Below are 24,909 nucleotides of genomic sequence, written 5' to 3' on the forward strand. Positions count from 1 at the left end.
GAGCTCAGTGCGCTGTGTCAGGGAGACTGCTGTCGTCGTTGCAGCAGAGCTGCTTCCTGGGATGGAAGGAGTGCTGTTTCACCTCTGGCAGGGCTTCTCAGCCCCTGCTCCCCTCACACTTGGGCTGGATAGTCCTTTGTTGTGGAGAACTGTCCTGTACATTGCAGGCTGTTAAGCAGCATCCCCAGCCTCTGCCCCCTAGGTGCCAGTCATACCTCTTCCTCTCTCCCCAAGTTATGACTACCCCGATGTCTCCACACATTGCTAAGTGTTCCCTGGGGGCAAAATTGCCCATGATTGAGAGTCACTGATCTTAGGTTTCTTCCAAAGGCAAGATGAGGTTCCTGACTCTTAACCAAACCACCTAACCGCAAAGTGTTTTTTCTTCTTCTCCCAAGTAAGAGCCTAGAGAAAGAATTCTTCTGCTTTCATGTGCAGATAGAGAAACAGGCACTCTGATACCATAGGAATCGGTCAGAACCTGAACTGCATTTGGCGTTGGCAGCCACTCGGGATGGCAACTGATGAGCCAGCAGTGACCTCCTTACTACCTGCCCCTCTTGTTCTAATTAAACAAACTTTTACTGTCTTTCTGTTAATGAGTCAGCTGGTAAAGAAAACACTCTTCTTTTGCCAAAGCTTTTAGGAAGCAGAGACATAGCAGAGTTTTGTACACATAAGTTCCTGTTGTACTGACTTTTTCCTCCTGGGGAGTGGGGAAGGATATCAGTGAAAATAGAAGTGCCAGCATGGATGTGTAGCTATAGTGAGTAATGTTTTTCCAAAATCCAAGATTTTCTTCCCAAAAATAACAATTAGAAAGCACCACTATTCTCTACATTTTATAATAAAAAGTAAATTCTGATGTCAATAGAGGATTATAAAACCTCTAGTGCAGCAAACTCCACAAATTGGTCCTGGCAGTGGATTTTGTAGCAGCGTGCTAGCAACTGGGAACATCCTTGGCATGGCCTGTGATATTCAGGCACCTGAAGTGCGTATTTGAAGTGTTTAGCGTGGAATTTGTGTGCTGTACAAGTATTAGCAATTAAGAAAACGCCAGTAGAGTTTTAGAAATTAAAAAGACCGTGGGATAGGGAGTTCAGAGAGGCTAAGGACCAGAGCAAAGTCCGAAGACCTAGAGCTTTTGATGCTTCCAGCCCGGTCTTTTCAGTTGTACCATACTGCCTTCCAGACTAGCTGCTGGAGAAGAGCAGTAGAACGAACACAGACGGGGAGCCTTAGAAATGGTGGCAGATGCAAAACGCTAGAGGTGGAGAGAAAGCACAACAGCTTTAACTCCTCCAGAAATGCTGTGGCTGCCTTTTCTTGGAGCTGTGGAAGGTATGTCAGCATTGCTGGTTCAGGGCTATGAGGGGAGGGTGAGAAATCAGGTCTTTTTTTCTTCCCCCTCTTCCCTGCTGCAACCTGCAGTTTGCAGCAAGCCTTCCCAAAGCTTAATTGCCAGAGCAGTGCCAAGTGCACAGAAGCTCTACTTACAGTTCCCCCACTGAGAGATTTTAGTTTGGAGTTTTGCTTTAAGCTCTCTGCTAATCCAACCAGTCACGTATTTTGGAGAGAAACTACCAGTCTTCTTTTGAGAGCACAATGATTGCTCAGTTTTTCATGGTTTTCTTCCTCAAAGTAGATGCCAACCTCAACGTTACAGAAGAAAGCCTTTCTGAACATTATAGCAAAACTAGTTGGGTTTTCATAGGGTTATTAATAGCTTTGAATCCATTGTGGGCTATGAACAGTAGTTCACAGTCAAGAACAGTAGCCACCGAAGAGAACTGTAGCTGATGGTATATGTGGTTCAGGTGGATGGGCAGGCAGTTACTGCTACAGCTTGCCTAATTTACAGATATTAACACTTACATAAAAATTCATTTAAAAACTAGTGCCTCGTTGGTGAAACCCAGTGAGGTTATACATAGCATCATTACAACGTAATTAACTGGGAACAAAAAAGCATTAGAAAGTGCTGTGGGAGTAGAAGCCCCACGCTTGCCCATTGTGCCTTTGAGCCAAATGTAACACCAGCCTGAGAAAAGAATAGTCATCATGAAAATATTTTCTTTCCTTCCAAGTCAGGAAACAGACTCACAATGGAGTCTACTTCTCCATTCTGAATTTTGAGATGTGCAGGAAACAACCAGCCATTACCAGCTGAGGTTTTCCTGCTGATAAATGAACCCTGAGGCCACAGTGACCTGTCTTGTTAATGAGTTAATGAAGAATCTGGTCCTTGCATTGACCCTCTCCTTAAAAGCTTTCTTTGGAGCTGAAATAACATTCCTCTAATTTATGAGTTAACTCTTTCTTACTTAGCAAATGAGAAAGAGAAGGGGAGGAAAGAACCACGTGGCAGAGAAGTGGAGAATCCACCAGGGGGCTTTGATTTCTGAAATTTTAAAATTTGAACATTAACTTCACTTGCAGATAGAAATATCATTTAAAGAAATATTTTCCTCTTATTGAAGAACCTTAATAGAAGTGGTCTTGTATTTTTTATGTTGCATTTTACCCCAAGGCAATGACATTTTATTGAAGGATTTCCCACCCATTACTCTGACAAGAAACTGCTTTGAATTGAGCAATGGAAGTATTTGATTTTTGTGTAAACATTTCAGTATAGGGAAAAGCAAAGGAACGTTTACTTCTGTAAGTAAATGTTATGAACCCAGCATTTATTAACGGAGGCAGATCCTGTCTTCAACTTATTGGAGAAAGAATAGTCTCCTTTAAATTAGGTTATCTTTAAGAGCCAGACATTATTTCTTCCTCCAAATTATTTTTTCTTTTAGTGATTGATTGTGATGTTCTATGATTTGAAGGTTGTTGTAGATACCTCTGTTACAGGGTCATTTCTCAGCTTTGCAATTCTAGAAATGTGATTTTACTAGTTGATTAGATTCTGATGAACTGATTCATGACTCATTAGGCTAGTGTTACATTTGGTTTAGAAAACCAAAGTGCTTGTTGATTAACTTACAGTTATTATTTCATTAACCAGAAGAGTTTGTCCTATTGAGGCATCCCCAAACCAGTACCTGGAAAATCATAGAAAGTGATAGGAGGCTTTGTAAGGAGGTAAGCAAAGAAAAGAAAAGAGATCAATCGTCTTCTCCATATGCCACTTAGAGACTTCTAAGGAATCTCTCTTCTACTGTAAGGCATTTATCTGTCGGGTACTTGGTATTGGTGGTTCGTATTTAAACACTCTCTACCTGGTCAGTGCTAAATGGCCACTGCTAAGACGGCTCAGGGTGGTAAATTGAACACATGCTGCCACACATTTGCCCCAAATTCCTAAATATATCAGAAAGATACATGTTTTTAACAATGTTGGAAAAAAAGAATGTTCTGGATAATCTGGAAGTTTGAGGAATTCCTGAAGGACAGAAGGCAGATGGAATCATATTAAAGGTAGAAACCGGAATCCAGAAGTCCTGAATGTCCCACCCCTCCCATGTAATTACTGGACACGGCTGTGGTGAATGGTTGCAGCATTTACACACTGGGGAGCTAGAACATCACTTGAACTAGCACAAATCAAGCCACAAAAAAACCAGAGTCATGAGAGAAGCTCCAGACTCAAGAAATTGAAAAGCTAACATTGGAGGCTCCAACTACTGTAAATAGAATGTAAAGGAGACTTAAAGGGAAGTATGTTTATACCCTGAAAGGAATAAAAAGAAAATATTTCGGGCTTCCCTGGTGGCTCAGTGGTTGAGAGTCCGCCTGCCGATGCAGGGGACGCGGGTTCGTGCCCCGGTCCGGGAGGATCCCACATGCTGCGGAGCGGCTGGGCCCGTGAGCCATGGCCGCTGAGCCTGCGCGTCCGGAGCCTGTGCTCCGTGATGGGAGAGGCCACATCAGTGAGAGGCCCGCGTACCGCAAAAAAAAAAAAAAAATTCATTCATGAAACGAGAACAGACTCTTATAGGAAAGAATGAATTTTATCTCCTAGATCTTGGAAATAAAACATGATTGTTTAGCTAGAACCTCATTAAAGGGACTCCATAGTCTAATAGATACAGCTAAAGAGAATTACTAGTGAGCAGAGGAAAGAGCCAAAGAATTTTCCTAGGTTATAAAATCATAAAGAGATAGGCTGACAGAAAAGTAACCATAACAAAGGGAGTCATTTCAGAAGTTTTGGGGTTCATAGAATATGAGTTCTGGGGGTAAGAGAGAAGAAATGGAGGGGGGAACAAATACCCAAAGAAATAACAGAAGAAAATTTCCCAAACAGAAGAAAATAAGACCCTTAGAATGAAAGGGCCCACTGTGAATATATCAAGTTAAGAGGGCTTACTTATATGTTTTACACATATAATTGAAGTCTCAGAAGACTAGGATAAGGAAAAATCCTAAAAGCTTCCAGATAGAGAAAACAGTCCAGCCTATAAAGAAGCAAGAATCGTGTTGGTATCAGAGTCTTATTGGCAACTCTGGATGCAAGAGGATGATGAAACAACATATTCATAGTTCTGAGAGAAAATACTGTAGAACCTAAGAGCCCATACCCAGGGAAGCTATCCCTCAGGTATTAAGGGCCAGTGAAGGCATTTTTCACGTGTGCAAGAACTCAGTTTCCTGCTCATGATTCCTATTTTATAGAATTACCAGAGGGATGTTGTCCAGAAAAATTAAAGGGGGAAACAAAAGAAGCATTGATAAAGGGGGAGAAAACTCAGCAGAAAATGCCTTAGGTCAGTAATCCGGAACTTGAGCAGCTGTATGCTCCTGACAGCAGTGACATCTGTAGACACAGGCGAAAGCAGCCGCCCAGAGCCCTCGGTCACGGTCTACTCTGACATCCACTGTGGATGCCACCACAAGTCCAGGCCTCCAGATTGCGCTCATCTTTAAGATTCTTATCCCCACCACGTCCCTCCCTATCCTTTCATACCTGCATGTAGTTTGAGCTCAGTGACCTCCCTTCAGTTTTGTAGGAGTGGAAAAACTCTCCCTTCTTCCCTCCTAGATCCTTTGGCTAGTCTAATAATTAAATTGACATAAGACTGATTAACAGGAGAAAAACAAATCTAATTTTGTATGTACCAGTGCCCCACAAAAATATGAGACTCAAAGAAGTGACCAAAACAGGAAGCTTTTATACCTTTTAGATAAAGAAACAATAAATTTGTGAAGAACTGACAAGACAAAGGGGTTTGGGCTTGGGGTAGTAAATTGGTGAAGAAGTAACAAGGTTGGTTTATTCAGCATTCTTGGCCCTGGATTCCCTATATCTGGTGAGAAGGATGCCCTCTACCCCTCTGGTACCTTTCCCGTGGGAGGTTATCTCCTGCTGATTACCGGGACAAAGTAGGATCAGTGTCCTTCTTTTACTGGCTATTTCTCAAGTACCTTTAATTCAAAATATCAATAGGCCAAAGTGGCATATTTTGGGGTGATACATTCCGAGCCCCTGCTGATTCAGCTTCCTTGATGAATAATCCCTTTACCTTATGCCTTCACTGAAACTGGGCCAAGTGGTCCCCTGGAAACACTGCTTCCCCTACAGCAACCTCAGGGGGCTGCTGTTTTTTCTCCTACACTTTTCATTTCCCAAAACCTGGAGTTGAAATAAATATCTTCCTTGTACCCCATCACTGCTTCCAAATTCTCTTTCCTCCTCCTTCCTGGATTTGCCATTGAAGTTAGTGGAAGTACTAAAGCATTTGAGCCAAGAACGGTAAGAGGAAATGATCAGAGAGTAGAACCTTTGAAGTAAAGGTTGTGGAGGTTTGTTGGATTGTCAGAGAAAGCCTATGCAAATAGGTGGCTGAGTTGGACTAAAGAGAAAGTTACCTGACTCTGAGAAATTTGAAAAATTGAGAGAACAAGTTTGGATCATCTGTGGATATTGAAATCATCTGATAGAGGCTAAGAACAAACAAGCTGTCAGTGACAAGGGAGTGACTGGAGAAGGCCGTAGCTGGTGACAATAAGGAGGGACAAGGGGCAGTAAAGCCTCAGGACCTGTGCTTCAAAGTAGGACAGTTTGCCCCCCCACCCAAAAAAAAAAAGGAGAAAGTTTAGAAGCAGCAGCTCCGCCATCTGTCCAGCGCCTGTACCTGTGGATCCTGCCCTTCCTAGTACCGTATTCGTCCCCCATCCACTGCGTGCCCTGCTCCTCTCAGTGACCTTGCCTGTTCCTGTGTTTATCCCCTTAATCCCGCACCGTCATCTTCTCACTTCAGCTGGATCATTCCCCTCTGCAAACAGACCATTCTGATGTCACCTGCCTTAGTAGGGAAGTCCATTTTAACTAAGACACAGCACAGTTGAAGTCTTTTTATTTTATTTTATTTTTATTGAGGTATAGTTGATTTACAATGTTGTGTTAGTTTCATGTGTAGAGCAAAGTGATTCAGTTATACATATATATGTATTCTTTTTCAGATTCTTTTCCCTTATAGGTTATTACAAAATATTGAGTATAGTTCCCTGTGCTTGTTGCTTATCTGTCTTATATATAGTAGTGTGTATCTCCTGATCCCAAACTCCTTATTTATCCCTCCCTCCCTTTCCCCTTTGGTAGCTGTAAGTTTGTTTTCTATGTCTGTGGGTCTGTTTCTGTTTTGTATATAAGTTCATTCGTGTCATATTTTAGATTCTATATATAAGCCATACCATATGATAGTTGTCTTTCTCTGTCTGTCTTACTCCACTTAGTATGATAATCTCTAGGTCCATCCATGTTGCTGCAAATAGCATTATTTCATTCTTTTTTATGGCTGAGTAATATTCTACTATACACATATACACACACACCATATCTTTATCCATTCATCTGTCGATGGACATTTAGTTTGATTGAAGCCTTTTTAAAAGAATGCTGATACATTCCTAAAAAAAAAAAAGCCAAGAAAAACCCATGGCAAAGACCACCATAAACAAGGACAAAGAACAAACTAGGAGAAAGCCATTTGCAACTAAATCCAAACAAGGTACAAATTTCCCTAGTAAGAGCCTCTACAAATCAATAAGAAACATATCAACCACCCAGTTTTTAAAAGGGCAAAGAAAACTCACCAGAACGGAAATATAAATGGCTCTTACACATTAGAAAAGACGCTGAGTTTCCCTAATAAAAAGAGAAACAAATTTAAATGACAAGGAGATGCTATTTTTCACAAGATTGGCAGAGATCCCAAAGTTAGATAATAGTGCTTTGACAAGGATGTGGCTCTCCGTGTTTGTAATGGTAAAAGATTGTCATTGAAGTCCATAGTAGTGCCTGCCTGATAAATTATGGTTCTTCCATACAATAGAACAACACGCCGCTTGGAAAAGAGAAAGTGCTCTATGTACTGATACACAGTGATCCCTGGAATACATAAATAAGTTAAAAAAGCCAGGAGCAGGATAGTGTAGAGGTATACAATCATTTATGTGCAGGATGGGGAGAGAATATATACAAATGTACACTGCTTGGATATGCATGAAATAGCTCTGGCAGGAAGAAGCAGATTTTAAAATTCTGACTTGCAGAGCTTTATTTCCAGACCCCAATAAAAACTAAATATACGGAGATTTAAGTGTTCAGATAGGAAATTAGGTCCTACCTACAGCTCTAGGAAATCAGCTTCTGGAGGAGATAGCCTGTGGACTGTCAGTGATTGCATATGCAGAGAACACTGCACAAGGACACCAGGAACTGGTAAACAGTTGTTGCTTCAGAGAAAAAGAATCGGTGGCTAGGGGATTATTTTGGTCATTTTGTATTTTGACCATATGCATAAACTAAATTAAGGTTTTTTCCCCCCAAACGGCAAAGAGTCACTGACAAGACTTATGGCAAATACATACTTCATGTTCTGATAGTCAACGTTTCATTGTAAATCAAGAGAGCTAGGAGTATTTGAAACCTGACTAGGGGGTAGGTTACAGCATTTATAAGATGTGAGGCCAACATGAAATAGATGGCTGGCTCCAGAAGGATCACTGAATTAGTTGAGTCCATGGAATGTATTCACAGGGAGACTGATTTTAGGGGCAGCTGCGCCATTTCTCATCCTCCATACGCATTCCCTTAGCCCATCAACTGACCTGCTGAATAGGAGGTCTTCTTTTCTCCAGACTTTTTTCAGTTTGGTGGGGTTTAGATTGTGCTGGGAGTGTTCCACCTTTTGTTTTTGTTTTTTAGCCTTATTTTTAACAGTTTAGTGAGAGTAATTAAAAAGTGGGTCAAGAAGCTTCTTACTGTGCTTTACCTGGCCTTTTCTCCCTCTCTCTCCTTCGTTCTGGTGGAAACCTCCTCCACCCACTGCACCACTTCCAGCCAATGGTTTCTCCTATACAACACCAGGCTAGGTCTGCTGGCCAGCAAGCAGCCTTTTCCTGGTATCTACATCCCAGGGAAATACAGATAGATGTTTTTCAGAGCATTTCAGGCTTGGCAAGATTGGCTGGACGGGTGGGATTGTTGCAACAGTTTGTCCTTATTATTACCCTCTTTCCTGTTTCTTTTCACATGTTTCTGTTGTTTTAAAGGGTTTTGTTTGGATTAATTAATTACAGGAGGAGAAAAAGCAAACCTTTCCACAGCTATGGTGGGCCAGGTGCTTTAAGAGGAGGCAAGTCATGGATGATTGTTGGCCTTTGCAGATGATCATGAGTAACTGATGCTGCAGTACCTCTCTCCACAGAGGCTCTTGCAGAGTATTAATGATTAACAATGTTCACGGCCTCTCACAGAGTTAAATTGGTCTACGTCTCAGTCACTGAAGTAAAAAATGTGACGGAGTGATTTATCCAGGGTGGGGCAAGCCCACACAGCAGGTGAATTAGGAGTGCAGCCCAGAAGTCAGACCATCTTATTAATGCCCTGCTCTAACCACCATAACTTCCTTTCTTATTTTTTTAATCAGCTTGTAGAGAGAGCAAAAGAAGGAATGGGCTGTATTAATAATGGCTATATTCTACCAGAATATAGAATGAAAGGCTTTAAAGACTTCCTTTCATCGCCTTTTTTACTTCCCTCCCCCTATTTAAAACAAACTTTCTGGCTTGATGACAATCTCAGTGACATTTCAGACTTCCCTTCCTAATTCTCATTTGACAGAGGCATGTCCCTTTTTAGCCATTTCCCCTGATTTTCTTTGACTCTGCAGCACAGCATATATCTGAAGGGGCAGGCATCTAAGATTTTTGTCTTTCTAAAATTTAACAGTGTACAAACCCTACTGAGAAATAAATATGATCCTGCAAAACCTTTTCTATTAAGTGCGGGAAGAGTATTCTAGCTTTCATCTCTTTCATCATTTCAGCAGTGCACTCACTGGGGGACAGATCATTTCACCAGCTTTTCCAATGGAGAAATAGCCAGACTGATGACTCCTCAGAAAAATTCCTTTCTTTTCTTTTTCTGCTAAAAGGCACATTAAGATTTATTAACCCAGGTTGGTTATCAGTTCAAAGTCATACAGATGCATAGTGTGAAAAGTCAAAATATATTAGGGCTTCCCTGGTGGCCCAGTGGTTAAGAATCTGCCTGCCAATGCGGGGGAACACAGGTTCGAGCCCTGGTCCGGGAAGATCCCACATGCTGTGGAGCAACTAAGCCTGTGCGCCACAACTACTGAGCCTGTGCTCTAGAGCCTGCGAGCCACAACTACTGAGCCCTTGCGCCTAGAGCCCGTGTTCTGCAACAAGAGAAGCCACCCCATTGAGAAGCCCGCGCACCGCAACAAAGAGTAGCCCCTGCTCGCTGCAACTAGAGAAAGCCCACGTGCAGCAACGAAGACCCAAGACAGCCAAAGATAAAATAAATAAAATAAAATTTTAAAAATCTATAAAAAAAAATGTATTATGCAGTCTCCTGACCCAGGCCTGGGTCCTGCTTTCCAGAGGCAACCACTTTAAACTCTTTTAGCTAGTTCTTCTGGTATTATTTTGTTTGTGATTTAAACTACTGTGTTTAGTATATGGTTATTTATTGTTTTTTCAATATTAGACATTTTTAAAAAGACATCATTTATTAACTTCCTGTTAATTCTAGTCTTTAAGAAGCACCAACTCCTGTTTTGGAAGAGGAGGAATTAACACTCTTGTACTGCCCCTCCCCTGAGCCCAGGTGTGGACTACCCTTGTATTTCCTTTTATGTATGTATGTTATTTGTTAGTTTGCTTCATTTTCTGTGTCCCTATCACGTTTTCCCCAAACTCTCCAACAAGGCTGTGAAATCCATCTCAGTATTTTTCTCCACTATGTCAGATAATCTGTCATTTACATCCCATCCCCAGTCCCTTCTGGAGCCTTCCATCCTCCTGCTCAGGTCTGGGCTCCTTGTTCTCTCGGCTTCCTGTGCAGCTGTTGTTCTGGGCCTGCCTTTCATCCCTCTTTGTGTGGCTCCCCTGTTTCTTGGATCCTTTTTCTTACTCTTTCTAGGTTTATTCCCTCGTTTTGATAGAGCTCATCCTCCAGTTACATCCTGAAGAAATGATTTATGGGAGATAAATTTTTGAAACTTGGAGTGTCTGAAAATGACTTTGTTCTGTCTTCACATTTTACTAGTGGTTTTGCTGGTATAACATTATAGGTGGAAAATGATTTTCCTTCAGAATTGTGAGGACATTGCTCCATGGTCAGAAGCCATTTGGAAGTCTTGAATCTTCGTATATGACCTCATCCTCCCCACCCCCCTCTGCCCCCCTGCCTTGGAAGTTTTTAGGATCTTCTCACCAGGCAGCCAGACCCCCAGCAGTGAGAAGAACCCACTCCTTTTTGCATCTTTTTCTAGGTGCTCTTCACCATCTGATCCCTTCCACTGGGTACACCAACTCAGTTGCCCACTGAACAAGCGAGAAAGTCGTATCTGCATGATTTTCTTACCTTGACATAGTTGGTTGTGACAGCTGGAGGGAGTGGTCATCTTTGCTGCAGCTCAGTTTGCTGCCTGTAGCAAATCTGTACACCTGAATAATTCTTTCTGGCAGCTTCTGACAAGAAGTTGTTCAGTTGGCTGATTATTGAGTTAGCTAATTGCTCCAATTACATCCATCCAGTATTGGTTTTAGCTTCAAGGCTGGACTCAGGCATTGCTTCTGGCTCATAACGTAGTAGAGTGTATGACTTTAAAACTAGCCCCCAAGAGCAAACAGACAAAAGTAGCCTGGCTGTGAGGTAGCCAGTGACAAGAGAAAAAGACTCATTTGCCACCCTCAGCTAAGTCCATCCTTAGGTCTCTTGACCTGCTTGTTCCAGGGCTTCATTATCACAAAATATGAATGCAAATATCACTTTTTAAAATTTTTATTTGTTTTATTTATTTATTTTTGGCTGCGTTGGGTCTTCGTTGCTGCGTGCGGGGTTTCTCTAGTTGCTGCGAGCAGGGGGCTGTTCTTCGTTGCGGTGCGTGGACTTCTCATTGCATTGGCTTCTCTTGTTGTGGAGCATGGGCTCTAGGTGTGCGGGCTTCAGTAGTTGTGGCTTGAGGGCTCTAGAGAGCAGGCTCAGTAGTTGTGGCGCACGGACTTAGTTGCTCCGCGGCACGTGGGATCTTCCCGGACCAGGCTTGAACCTGTGCCCCCTGCCTTGGCAGGCGGATTCTTAACCACTTCACCACCAGGGAAGCCCCATTTTTTTTTTCTTGCAAATTCTATTGTCATAGACCAAAAAAAAGCAAAGATTCATCCAGCATTCCCCTTAATTCTGTCCCTTATTTGCGTTTCAATTAGGACTTGCTTAGCCTGTGTACCCCAGATTACAGTTTACGGCAAGGATGTTGAGCATTCTGCAGGCTCTCATCCAGTGGTGCCGAGGCCAGCCTAAGACAAATTCCAGGCTCCTGACAGCCGTTCAAGGAGGGGTCTGCCATCTGTTGCAATGAACAAATGCTTTTCCTGTCCCTGCTCTGAAGTACTTACGTCTCCTGTAGAAGAAAACCCAGTGAAGGATGGACAGCAGCTATGAGATGAGCCAACATCGAGAGTTGTTATTTTAGTAGATATCATTATTGGAATCTATTTATAATATACGAAGTTGATACGTTTTCCCAATATTCATACATTCTTTTAACAAATGTTTACTGAGTACCTAACAAGTGCCAGGCACTGTGCCGGGTGTTTGAGTTATATCAGTGATCAAAACAGACGTTGGCTCAAGCCTTTGTGGAGTTTCCATTCCAGCAGGGAGATAGACGTTAAACGTAATAAATAAATTATGTGGTGTGTTAGAAAATGCTGAATGTTACGAAGAAAAGGAAATCCGAGGAGGGTAGGGAAATCAGGACTGTGGGGTGAGAGTTAAGTTTAGAGTATTGAATAGGTTAGTAAGCGTTAAGTATCAGTGAGAAGTTTGAGATTTGAGCACAGACTTGAGGGAGGTAAGGAAGTTAACAAGATGTTATGTGGGAAGAGAGTATTTCAGGTGGAAGGAATGGCTTGCAAAGGTGTTGCACGCCTGAAGCGGAATGAGTCGGGCGGTTAGTTATGAGAGGAGATCGGAGAGGTAAGTACCTGGCGGGTGCTGTTGCCCTCTACTAAGGTGTGGAAAGCGGCTGCAGGCGAGGTCTACTGGGCATCCAAGTGGAGAGGCCCACTGGGCAGTTGAGTGAAATTCTGGAGTTAGGGAGAGAGGTCTGGGCTGAAAATAGGACATTTGGAGGTCAGAGGCAAATAAATGGTATTTAAGCTTTGGGACTGGGTGAAATCACTCAGGCAGTGAGTGTACGTGGAGAAAAGCAGTCCAGGGATCGAGTGCCAGAAGACTCCCAGATACCCTCAAAGAAGCCAACATTAACGATCAGATAAGTCCAAATAGTGGGCCATTCTGTAGGCAAGGGGAGTGTTCTAGACAAGGGAGATCAACTTTTCTTGGTTTGAAACTTTTCAAAATTGGAAGTTTGTGGAAGGAAAATGTCAAATTTTCAAATATACTTTGCTGCCAGAGGTGAATTAGCCTCAGGAAAAGATAGAACAAGCAACTCCTAAAGTCTCAGATCAATCATTTTTCTGTAGCAGCAGCAAGATTTTAATTTCTTTCTGTATTCTAGAGAAGCATCTTTTCAAGGACATGAGAGGGTAAGAGCAGGAACAACAGGAAGTGTTGACTTTCTGCTGTGTGCCAGGTATTATGCTGCTCAGTGCGCTCACATACGTTGAGCATGTAATTATCTCTTTCTGGACTTCCTATCCCACGTTGTCCCCTTGGCAAATTCTTTCTCATCCTTCACGTTTCAGACACCTCCCCCTCCCTTTCTACAGCCTTCCGCAATTCACACTCTTAGGCTCCTACTGCAGTTGCTGTGTAGCGCTTTTCTCATAATCTAATTCTTGTTTGCATATCTGTCTCAAGCAAGTGAATTAAATGAGGATAAGAAATTTGTGTTTCTATCTTCAGTGGCCAACAGAGTTCTGGCACACTGAAGGCACTCAATGAATAAAGGCTGAGTTGATGAATATCTCATTTAATCATCATGCTTCAAGGTAGTTATTATTATCCTCATTTTATTAATTGGTTACTTGAGGCTCAGATGAATTTACTCACCCAGGGTTTTAAAAGAAAAAAAACCTTAAGTGGCAGGGGCAGGTTTCTGCACTGAATGCTAAGCCACTATGTCTCACTGCTTTAAAAACACAGTTCCAAAGTAGTACTGTTGATATGCGGGACTTAGCTATATAAGCAGTGCTCAGATATTCCAGTATTCCTGTCTGAAGTCTAGATTTCTGATTTTCCTCACCCTTAGGAAACTTTATATGACTATCAACATAGGGGACAAGTTGAAAGTTTAAATGTATTTCTCATAGGAAGCTACAACAGATACCAACTGTATAATCTTAAACTTAAGATTTAAAAATATTAGCTGTCTGGGACTTCCCTGGCAGTCCAGTGGTTAAGACTCTGTGCTTCCACTGAAGGGGTCACACGTTCGATCCCTGGTCTGGGAACTAAGATCGTGCATGCCACGCCGAGTGGCCAAAAAAATAAAAATAATAGTAAATAAAACTATTAATATTAGAATAGGCAGATCTGTAGAGACAGAAAATAGATTAGTGGTTGCTTGGAGCTAGAGGAATGGTGGTGACTGCTAATGGGTATGAGGGGTTTTTTTTTTGAGAGGGTGATAAAAATGTTCCAAAATTAGATTGTGGTAATGGCTGTACAACTGAATATACTAAAAACCATTGACTTGCATGCTTTAAATGAGTGAATAGTATATGAACTATATCTCAGTAAAGCTGGTTTTAAAAGTATTAACTGAGAATAAAAAATGATGTGTCATCAGATTTTCCAGCATTCTTTTAGAATACAAATCATTTCAGTAGCTTATATATTTGGGTTATCGTCTCTATTATCTTCACTCTTAGAGAAAAGCTCTTCCTCCTTACAACTAGGTAAATTTTCGTTTTGTGTGTTTTTGCGTGGGTGCCCTTTTAGTTTTAGTTGTATCATTCACATGAGACCATCAGTGTCGACACCCCTAGCTCCGAACCTCCTTCCTTCGTCTGGGCAGTGAGAATGGTGAACATGCTCACTCAGTCTTTGCTGAATTACCAGCTGGGCCTCACAGTGATGGGAGCAGCATCGTGAAGCCACTTGCCCCCAAGGAGAGGGCCACAGACTCTCCCAGGCTGCTCCTGGCTTCTGGGCAAGGAGCCACAGGTCAGAGGCCTTGCTCTCACAGCAGGGAGAGAGTGATGCCAAGTTTCCCAGGACAAATGGTTAATATACAAGGATGAATCAGAGAACTGAACAGTCTACTCTTCACATCTTTAGTTGGTGGAATTTGCTTTGATTTGTTTTCATTTTCTTGAACCATCTGTGCGTGGCAGCATTGGCCAACTTTCTTTCACCACACCTTCATCTCCCAGCCAGTAGTCACTAAAGCTCCTTTTTCAGACTTATTGATTGTGACCCATAGTCATACATTTACGTTGTGACCCATTGTGGATCATGGTCATAAAGGCTCTGAGGGGATCCCAGCGTGCAAAGAAGCTGGATTTGTTCAAGGTTCCTCCACCACTCAGCAGTAGGGTTGGATGACAGGAACCTCGTAGAACAATCTACATTTCTGAATGAAAAAGCTACTTTAGCAACCCCTAGCTGGCAGATTAAGGAAAGGGACTCTACTTATCCTTATCATTTTTTTCTTGCCTTAGAGATGGAGGGTGGGAATTCTTTTTGGTAGTCAGTGATGCAGTGGGTAAAAATCTTCCACTTATTAAAGAGAAACTATGTTGTGGTTATACAGATTACCCAGCTGCGGTTAACATCTATGAAAACCATTTCCTGAGTGCAGTAAAAAGAAAGTTTTCTGCTTTCTGTACCAGACTCCGTGGGAACAGATATTTTTCTTTGTTGAAATCCATTGCATTGCTTTAGCAAAGTGACACCTAGGGCTCAGGCTTGAAACAGCCCCCTTCTTTTGATCATGCTTGTGCAGGTAATTGCTTCCCAGGGACTCTTTAAATCCTAGATTGTAAAGGGGTCCTGTGACAATGGGAAAACTGTGGATAATGGTGTGTCCTGGCTTTTTGAGGATAGATGGGAGCTGCCCTGGAGTGGGGCAGGTTGGGGTCTGGGCCTCGTTGAGTTGCCCACTGAGTTACCAGGATAGTGGCTTCTGGGAAGCCAGAGAAGATGCCCTGGCAAGCGGGCGAGCGACTGACAGTGCAGATGCCGCCCTGAGAGGGATTCGGAGTCAGGGCCCCAGCAGGAGTGTCAAGTGCTGGAAATTACCTTTCTTACTATTCAGCCCCATCTAATGAAAGGACCATAAAGTGCACATGCACACACACACACACACACACACACACACGCATGCACGCACGCACGGCAGAACTGTGAGGTGTCGGGAATCACTGCATGCTTATTTAGTAGTGGTAAGAAGTTGAGGCATGGAGGGGAGTAATTTTGCAAAATGTGTGCTAGCTAACTCCTGTGTGTTCAAAGCCTTGTGGCTAATGTGCCTACCCATTTCTAGAAAGGAGCGCAGGCATGACTCGTCTGGTCTGACTGAGGACACCCCCCACATCCTGAAACTTCGAACTGATCTCAGCCTGGGAGGTGGCCAAGAATTTAAAAATGTATTTTATGTTGACATCCTCAGACATTTTCATGAGGAGATGGAGACCTGCCTGAGAAAAAGCAAGCCGGGAGTCAAACAACAGAATGAGGTTTGAGAAAACATGCCAACTCCTGAATCAGCAATTAGCCAAAACAAGCCAGTCGGAGCACATGTATCTTCTGGGCTTTGCTTCTCATGTTGGCTGGTGTCTCTGACAGATGTGCTCTTTTCCTGATGGGATCGATCAGGGTGAGTGTGGCTCCTGCCCTCAGACCAGGCAGGTCGTCCGCAGAGCCGCCCTGGCCTGGTGCAGTCACAGGACGAAACCAACAGAGCTCTCCTTCGGAAGGGCCTTGATGTGTTAGCTGCCAGATCCTGATTCTGCCTCATCTCTCCTTTGCCTCTATGGCTGTGATTGGTTGGAGCCCATATGGAAGCAGTATCAGGAAAAACAAGCTGTGCCTTCCTCAGTTGAGCTCCCAGGGTTCTGCATAAAGAAAAATGTCATTATGGGCTTTGTTAGAAGCTGTATTTAATAATTCCTTTAAAATTCGGTCTCAGAAATGTAAATGGCCTGTTTGTGTTGGTCAATACATTATTCTCCCCAACTCTGCCTGATCATACAAATTAAAGCAACAGCAGTTTGCACCTCAAGGGGAAAGTGTCCCTCCCCTCCCCAGGCATAACCCTCATTCCCAATAAACTAGACATTTCCTCCTTGGAGAGCCCCCAGGCCTCCTTCACTCCCCAACTGCTGTGAAATGGTGGAGGCCCTTCCCTGCTTTGCCCTGAGCCCCCATCATAGGAATGGTGTGAGGAAGGAAGTTGCTGGAGCAGAGGCAGGAAGGGATGTGGCATTATCTCTTCCCCAGGGAATGAGATACAACCACAGGGGAGTGGGACAAAGGAGAAGGGAAATTCAGTAGTATTTCCTACAGGTCTGGTGGGTAGGCCAGAGGGTTTTGCTTTGCCACTGACTTCATGTCACTTAACCCTACGCATACCAGGCCTCCAGCCCTTGAGAAGAGTATCCAGGTATCGAGGTGAATGCTTCCGTGTTGGCCAGAGACCTCTGTGCTCACCATTGGCAGATCTAGTCTAGGGCTCTGCTGATGATCTCATAACCATTGGCCTTTCTCCAGTTACTGCTTTCTCCCTTTTTAGAGACTTTCTTACAGCCAGAGCTTTATGATCCCTTTGGGATTTTCTGCATATTTATCCTTCAAATAGGGTCCTTCACTATTCATTCACCCCAGTCTGTCCTTAGACATGGCCAAGGCATTATAGGTGAGGCATGAAATAAGCAGTCAGAACTTCCTGAAGGTATTATTCTACATATTACACATTAATTACAAATTAATCACAGAGAAGAGAATGTACGTTTACAAATGAGAGCTCTTGCAGTCACCACATTACCCAAGGGGCCACACTTAGCATCATGAGTCCTGGGCTGACCTGACACTATGTGTCCATTACTATGTGACGGTGCAGTAAGAAGTACCCTACCTCACGTACATGGCATATTTGGTATAGGAAAGAGACAAATCCTAAACGAGCAATATTCTGTAAAACAACCAACCTAGACTCAAAAGACTATCAAAGACCAAAAAACAAACAAAACAAAAGGCAGAAGACTATGCTAGATTAAAGGAGGCTAAGGGAACCCCAGATGTGGTGCCTGATTAGAGGCAATGGGGAACAAATGTGAAGGCCGTTGGGGAGGCATTGAGGGAAATGTGAATATGAACTTTAAGTTAGATGACACCATTCTATCAATGTGAGATTTCTTGGGTATAAGGTGTTGTTTATGTAGAAGAATGTCCTTAGGAGACACACACAAAGTATTTAGAGGTGAAGGAGCATGAATCACCCCCGCAAAAGAAGATAAGCAGATGTGGCAAAATGTTAATAATTGGTTAATCTAAGTGAAGAGTGTTTAGGTAATAGTCGTTCTCTGCTTTCAACTTTTCTGTCAGTTTGACATTTTTCAAACAGGAAAGTTGAGGGAAGTTTCTCAGTAGACCACACTGCTGTTCTTGTGCCATCACATTCCATACCGCAGAAGCAGGAGTGCACTGGATGCTCGCATACCCTAAAGCTCACCCACCCACCTGGGAACGCAAGCCCTTTTGCATCTTCATACAGCATTTTTCTCTGCATTAAGTGTGTGAACCAAGCATTGCAGAGGCCTCACGTGCACCAAGGAATGGTGTGGGAAAGGACCCATTCTTTCCTAATGCTTGTCTAAATTTGACCCTCTCTGAAAGGTCTGAACTAGGCAGATTAATAAAGACAAACAACAATAAAAACAAACAATTGCCTTCTGTGGCAAGGGGCGCAAGCCCACTGAGCTGGTTTCAGCAGAACAATAGACCAGTGGACGACTGTTCTTCACAAAGAGGGGCATTAACTTTCTCTTGGCATATGATGCAAATAAACTACTGCCCAACAGATCAGTTAGTTTGTCCCAGAGAAAAAGTCCATTTCAGTCACTTGAGAGTCCCTAACCCCCAGTTACTTGTCTCAAAAATAAATGACCTTTATTGCAAGAGAGACCAGAAACTGTGCAGTTAGAGGATCCCTACTGCTCTGGGGAGAACTGACTGTAAATGAATGTCTTCTATAGGAAGAGCTGTCCATTTAAACAGAACCAAGTCAGCTAGAATAGTCCTCCCAGCAGCAGCTCAAAGGCCAGAGCAGGCAAAATAGACCTCTGTGCTTAACAGGTAGGGAAGGAAGAGTTGAAAGGGGCTTCTTCTATAATATAGTGTTTTAGAAGCTTAGAATTCAGGGCTTTTGCAACCAGAATCATCAGGTATGTTTCATAGACATGCTATAAAGATGCAGAGCAGTGGAAATCAAATCAGACAAACTTACGTTCCCTTCACTCTTTTTTTTTTAAATTTATTTACTTATTTATTTACATTTGGCTGCGTTGGGTCTTCGTTGCTGCACGTGCGCTTTCTCTAGTTGCGGCGAGTGGGGGCTACTCTTCATTGTGGTACGCGGGCTTCTCATTGTGGTGGTTTCTCTTGTTGTGGAGCACGGGCTCTAGGCACACGGGCTTCAGTAGTTGTGGCACGCAGGCTCAGTAGTTGTGGCTCGCGGGCTCTAGAGCGCAGGCTCAGTATTTGTGGCGCACGGGCTTAGTTGCCGCGTGGCATGTGGGATCTTCGCAGACCAGGGCGTGAACCTGTGTCCCCTGCATTGGCAGGCGGATTCTTAACCACTGCGCCACTAGGGAAGTCCCTCCCTTTACTCTTGGATTGGCATAAGAGCAATAACTGAGTAGCAGATCGTTTTCTATTTGTACAAAAACGGAAGCTGCTGCTGTTTGCCAGCTTTTATTTCACCTTTTGCTGATAGATGCCTTTTTTTTGGCTGGCAGTGTATCAATGTCAATATTTCTGGTTTTCCACTTTCCTGAGTCCCGATGTCCCATAGAATACTGTCAATACAATGTTGGGAAGTGAATGGGATTTAAACTCTTTTCCTAATTTACCACTGGCTTCCAGTCCATTTCCTTGAGTCATCTTGTCTTGGGCTTTGCGGAGATTATTTAGAGACTTACACAGGTGGGGAGTGAAATTGGCCCAGAGACTAGGGCTTTACATTTCATTCTTCGGGATTTCAGCTTAATCCAAAGAAGATCTGAAAGAGAATAGTGGTTTCAGTCAGACAGCTCTCACTGAAGAATTTCATCATAAACTTTCTTCCCATTTCTCAGGAAGTACCATGCCAGTTCCAGACCCTTGATGGCTCTGGAAAATAGTCCATGGGTAAGCTACAAGTAAGTCCACTCCTGCCTTGTAAACAGATGACAGATACTAAGGAAACTGCATATCTTTGCCAAAGAATCTTTGTTCCAAATAATTTGCATGTTAGTGGTTAAACAGGTTGTGAGAGAGAAGGCGTAGGCTTGAGCTGGGCTCTGTATGTTGAAGTTCTAAGTAAAGGTCAGTAGTGCTTCCGTGCACATGTGTTGACCCTATCCTTGCTTGTCCAATTTTGGCGTTTCCTTTTCTTTCCTGTTGGTCCAAGTGCAGTGTTAAATCCTTCTGTTATAAGAGAAGATTCACTTGGATAAGTCCATTATCGAATCATATTAAACATGTAGTGGTCACGTACCATGGCAAGGCTTTGTACTACGCTGGGTGAGCCAAGAATGAGTAAGACATGGACCCTGTGTACAGTAAGCTCCAGGACAACAGGGAAAATAAGAATATCCTCCCCAACCCCAAAATCAGCAGTGAAATTGGTGTGTGGAAGGGATCTCCAAAGGTTATCTGTCCTCAGCTCTGGTATCAGCAAGGTGGAGAAGACAGGCCAGGTGTCAAAAGCACTGAGTACTAGACCCAAGTCTCCCACGGTGAACTTGGGCAGATTTCTTAACCTTCTTAGACTTTAGTTAACTCATCTCTGAAATAAAGAGGTTGCATTAAACAGCCTCTCAGCCGCTCCCTGTTTTGTGTCCTGATAGTATTTGGTCACAGTTTTTTTCGATGATGATCTCCTCTACTAGATTTTCTCCTGGAAGCCAAAGATTATGCTTTATATATTTTTGTATCCCCAGTTCCAAGCACATTGTCTGGTGTACAGTAATTTCTGATTAATCTTTGTTGGATGAGTCCAATGAACAAATGACTCTAAATTTATTCCCAAACCCAAATTCTATTCTGTGAGACAGCTGGGTGCCTGAGGCTGATTTTAAAGATTATGGGAAAGATGTTCCCACCTTTTCTTCACAACCAGTTGTTGTGTCCTCTCATCCTTTCTGTTTCTGTTTAAGAAGTTATTTTCCCAGCTCCTTTCCAGTACCTCTCATAAATAAACAGCAGGATCCAGAGCATCACTGAGCATGGCCAGATAAAGCAGTGCTTTTGCTATGAAACAAATCATTTGAGTGACTCTGTGTCCATGCTCATGGGACTGGAGCAAAGAAAACATGTTACTTTAATATCTTTATAGTAGACTCAACAGGATGGAGTTTATCATTTAGTTGCAGTGAATTTTGTTAAACTTCCATTCTGGGGGCTAAAAGGCAGCATAATTTCTAGCAAATTATCATTGTAAACTTTGAATTCAGCAAGGAAAAAGACAATGGTCATTTTGCCCTCTTTGTCCCTTTTACTCTTCTGAGATTCTGAATATTTTTTTGTGAGGTCTTGGTTGGTGTCTGGTGTTGGGACACGTCATCGGGCTTGGTACAGTGGGAAGGGAATTGGGATAATTGCTGATTGATGGAGAACAGGACAGAAAGCACAAGAAAAAAGGCTTAGTAAGAGGCTCTTTCACAAGTGTGTTGTGCACTCAGCCATACTCTCTGATGGCACGGAAGCCAGCTGCTTAGAGTGAAGGCCGTGCTCCTCAGACAGGATTAGTCCTCACATCGAACTTACGGTCGTAAGATCAGTAGAGTAGGAGGAGGCGGTTGAAATGTCACTGTTACATTGAAAACACCTCGGCAGCAGTAGTCTGGATATGTCTGAGTATAACCTTCTGGATGCAGTCTGTGAGGGAGCAAGTGCAGGGTGCCTTCCTGTGGACTTTGACCTCTAACAGGTGGGTGAAGGTTCTCTTGAATGTGGTTTTTGTGACACAGCTCATCCCACTTTAGAACCAAGACTGGAAAATCTGCAGCTGGGGGAGGGGTTGGGCTGTCAAAGCCGACTTTCTGGTAGTCCCTTGCCATTATGGCTTAGGATCCAGAACAAAGAGAAGTCAGTGTTGCTGTTGCTCTGATGCCTGAAACTGCACTGGTTCCTGCTGACAGCAGAGAGGTCTCCAAGGGAATTCGGACCTTCCCCTTTCCCCTGTTTTCCAGTGTACACACCTGCTAAATGCCTGTGGGATGCCAGTGCTGAAGTTGCTCCCTCCTGGCCTAGCTGCAGTTCTGAGAGGGGGAGCCGTAGGCCGAGGCGCTCTCTGCAGTTTCCTTCACAGCAGAATAGAGACAGCCAGCAGCCACTGCCCAGAATCTGGCTCTTTCCTGCCTGCCTCAGCTTTCCCGAAAGCCTGGTGGATGAACTTTAACAGCAGAGATGGGTCCAAGGTCAGGGTAAATCTGCCTTCCTGACAATTGCAATGGAATGATGCCAGGATTATGCCACTAAAGCCCCATTTCAAGGTGGAGAGCGAGTGTGAGACCCCACATTCCAGGTTCCAGGAACCAAGTGCTGGTCTCTCCGTGAGGATGAACCTCCACATGTTTTGGCTGCTACTATAAATGTGTCGTTCACTTTGATTTAGCCTCAAATACAAGAGGGGTAATTTTGCTTTTGAGGCCCTCAAATTAGGAAATCATACACCGTGTTAATGATCCAATGCAAGCAGACATAGAAGCTTTCTCCTAAAGCCTAATAGCACAGGTGAAATTTTGCTGATATTCATTTAAAGGGGGATAACAACTTCTCCTTTTCTAGAACCTTTTTCACTGCTATGCGGCAAAAATCATTTTCCCATAGACTTCTCGAAGTGACTTGTTGAAAAGATGGTATATTCTGGTAATACTGTCAGAGCTGTAGGCTGTCGGGGAGAGATGGTGTACAGAGCCGTGGTGCTGCCCAGATAAAATGGGGAACCCTGAGTTGCTGAGAGCTGATTGGCAAATATAAGTGGAAATTCCTCCCCTTAGGTGAGTGATGGTGGGACAAGACAGAAGTCAGGGAGACAAGTGAAGAGCCTGCTTAATCATCCAGGTGAGAATATAAAAATGAGAACCAGGACAGTAGCAGTGAAGCAGGTGAGAAGGGGAAAGATTTGAGCCATATTAAGTTTCTGCCTCCCCACTTATGCTCTGTTCCTGGTAAAATATAGTCTGTGTGTGTTGATGGAGAGATTGTTCTGGGACTGTTATCCGGAAAAGAATTAGAAGATATGAATCAAAAGCTCATAAAGAGCTCTTTGGAAAATCCTTAAGCAAATTGGGAATAAAATAGCCGTCAGAAAATCTCTCAAGTAACTTCTCACGTTAGAAGTGAGACAGCACAGTGCACCACACTGAGGGTCAGAAAAGCCTTGTTTTGCCCTGGATCTGCATCTTCTGTTGGTTTGACCTTTGTTGTATCATTTAACCTCTCTGCACTTTATTTGTCCAACTCGAAATGAGGACAGTGATGCCTGTCCAGCCTCTTGTGAGTTGATCTTAAGCTGACAGCCTGTAGTAGGGTATGACCACAACAGGGAAGCTAATGAGAGTGTGGAGGGTAATGGTTCAGCCCCAGGAGTCTCGTGTTCAGTGTGGACACTGGCCTATCGGCTCGTTCCAGGGCAGAGGTAGTGAGCCACCCCTCACTGGCCCTGTGCTGCAGGAAGGTGGGATTTCAGAATGGTTGGTGAGACACAAGATCATCTTGAAGTTCCTCCTCCAACTCTGAGACTCAGTGGTCCTCTTTCACGGCACTAGGGAGAGTAAGATAAGAAATGGCTATGAAACACTTGGGTAATGAGCCTTCTAGGCAAGTGAGAGGTATTAGTATTGATGTTGTCAGCAGTCCTTGTGTTGTTAGCTCAGAGAGGTTTTAAATGTTTTAACCGTCTTGCATATCTCAGTAAAGCAGAAAATGACTTCTAGTTTCCTGTATGCTGGTATATAACTTGTTTTACTTTCTAAAGAGACCAAAAGCCATGTTCATTCCATACTTCCTTCCCCTAATACCACCTTCTTACTAGCTGCATTCTGTCTTGCTTATTTTATCTCATACATTTAACATTGACTAGAAACATTTGACCTGCCAGGACTTGAACTTGGACATATGGGGTTTCTCCCACCATCCACGACAGCATAACCAGCAAGTAGAGCACAGGCTGTACATTCCCTGCTTTCAGGATGAGGAATGTTCTCCACCTCCTGGGAAAAACCAGGGTCCTGACTCACAGGAGTTGAAAGGAAACTGATCTTAGGGTCTTTTTAAGATCCTGTAACTCTTGCTCATCAGTGTTGGGATCTGGTTCTCTTTCTCTTGAAAGGATTCCCTGGGGCTTTAGTGCACAGATGATGACAGTGATTCAGGATGGATAACATTTATTGCCCCTTTGCTGTGTGCCAGCTGCTGTTTTAAGCACTTTATATAGAGGATACACTACAGCCCTGTGAGTAAGCATTCACTTTGTAGATTAGGAAACCGAGGCAGATGTAGTTAAATACCTAGCCTAAAGTCACATGGTTCGCGCTGGAATATGAAGCAAGGCATGTGATTGTAAAACCATGTCTGAATCATGCTGCACTTCTCCCTCCTTGCAAGCAGAGACCTGTCTGTCATACAGAGCAGACAGAGGTCTTCAGGATTTCCTATCCCCAGGTCGTTAGAGTGGTCAGAGGTATTGAGCAGGAAGAGTGCAATTAGGATTCTGGTCTCCTTACTGTGCTCTCCACAGCGACAGGAAGTACCCTGGATGCAAACATGGCTCCCATTAAGATAAATCGCTTGAATCTAGGGAGGCCCGTGCCAATCAGAAAAACCATTAATCAAGAGATTAGAGTTTTTACCTGCTACATGTTTCATGTTTTTGCTTTCCCTAGGTTAAAAAGATCAAGTGGCATGAGCAGCCTTCTGGGGAAAATAGGAGCCAAGAAGCAGAAGATGAGCACCCTAGAGAAGTCCAAGCTGGACTGGGAGAGCTTCAAGGAGGAGGAGGGCATTGGCGAAGAACTAGCCATCCACAATCGGGGGAAGGAGGGGTAAGAAGCAGTGCATTCTATTCTCTGAAAATCCTCCAAACCCTGGGCTAGTTCATTGCACATGCGCCACCCAATTTAAGTAGGCAGGAGCTTTTCACGGTAAAACAAAAAACATGAGCTCTCTGGTTTGTTGTTGAAGCTGTGTTCTAATGTGGGCAGGTCCTGTCGGTGAGGAAAACATTGGGGTGACAGGAAGGGGGTGGG

At 43.4% G+C, this 24,909-nt stretch overlaps 1 protein-coding gene and 1 long non-coding RNA gene across 9 annotated transcripts in view; both read left to right on the forward strand.

The window, feature by feature from the left end:
• The window catches only part of LOC117309258 (uncharacterized), a 37,205-nt gene extending 21,144 nt beyond the window's left edge, over window positions 1-16,061 (forward strand). For 2 of the 3 annotated variants that reach the window (XR_004523535.2, XR_012328283.1), the window contains exon 3: window positions 15,942-16,061. This is a non-coding gene — a long non-coding RNA (uncharacterized lncRNA). The other variant, XR_004523536.2, reaches the window with a different exon arrangement.
• CFDP1 (craniofacial development protein 1) overlaps window positions 1-24,909 on the forward strand; it is a 134,810-nt gene that overhangs the window by 98,575 nt on the left and 11,326 nt on the right. For 2 of the 6 annotated variants that reach the window (XM_073796792.1, XM_019940995.3), the window contains exon 6: window positions 24,547-24,705. The exons of 2 other annotated variants lie outside the window; for them this stretch is intronic. In XM_073796792.1, coding sequence (XP_073652893.1) covers window positions 24,547-24,705 — 159 coding nt within the window. Of the gene's footprint in view, window positions 1-16,067; window positions 16,135-19,752; window positions 19,816-24,546; window positions 24,706-24,909 lie in introns of those variants that run through there. 2 more of the 6 variants (XM_073796794.1, XM_073796793.1) reach the window with 2 other exon arrangements.

The sequence above is a fragment of the Tursiops truncatus genome, chromosome 19 (genome assembly GCF_011762595.2).
Source record: "Tursiops truncatus isolate mTurTru1 chromosome 19, mTurTru1.mat.Y, whole genome shotgun sequence".
NCBI lineage: Eukaryota > Metazoa > Chordata > Mammalia > Artiodactyla > Delphinidae > Tursiops > Tursiops truncatus.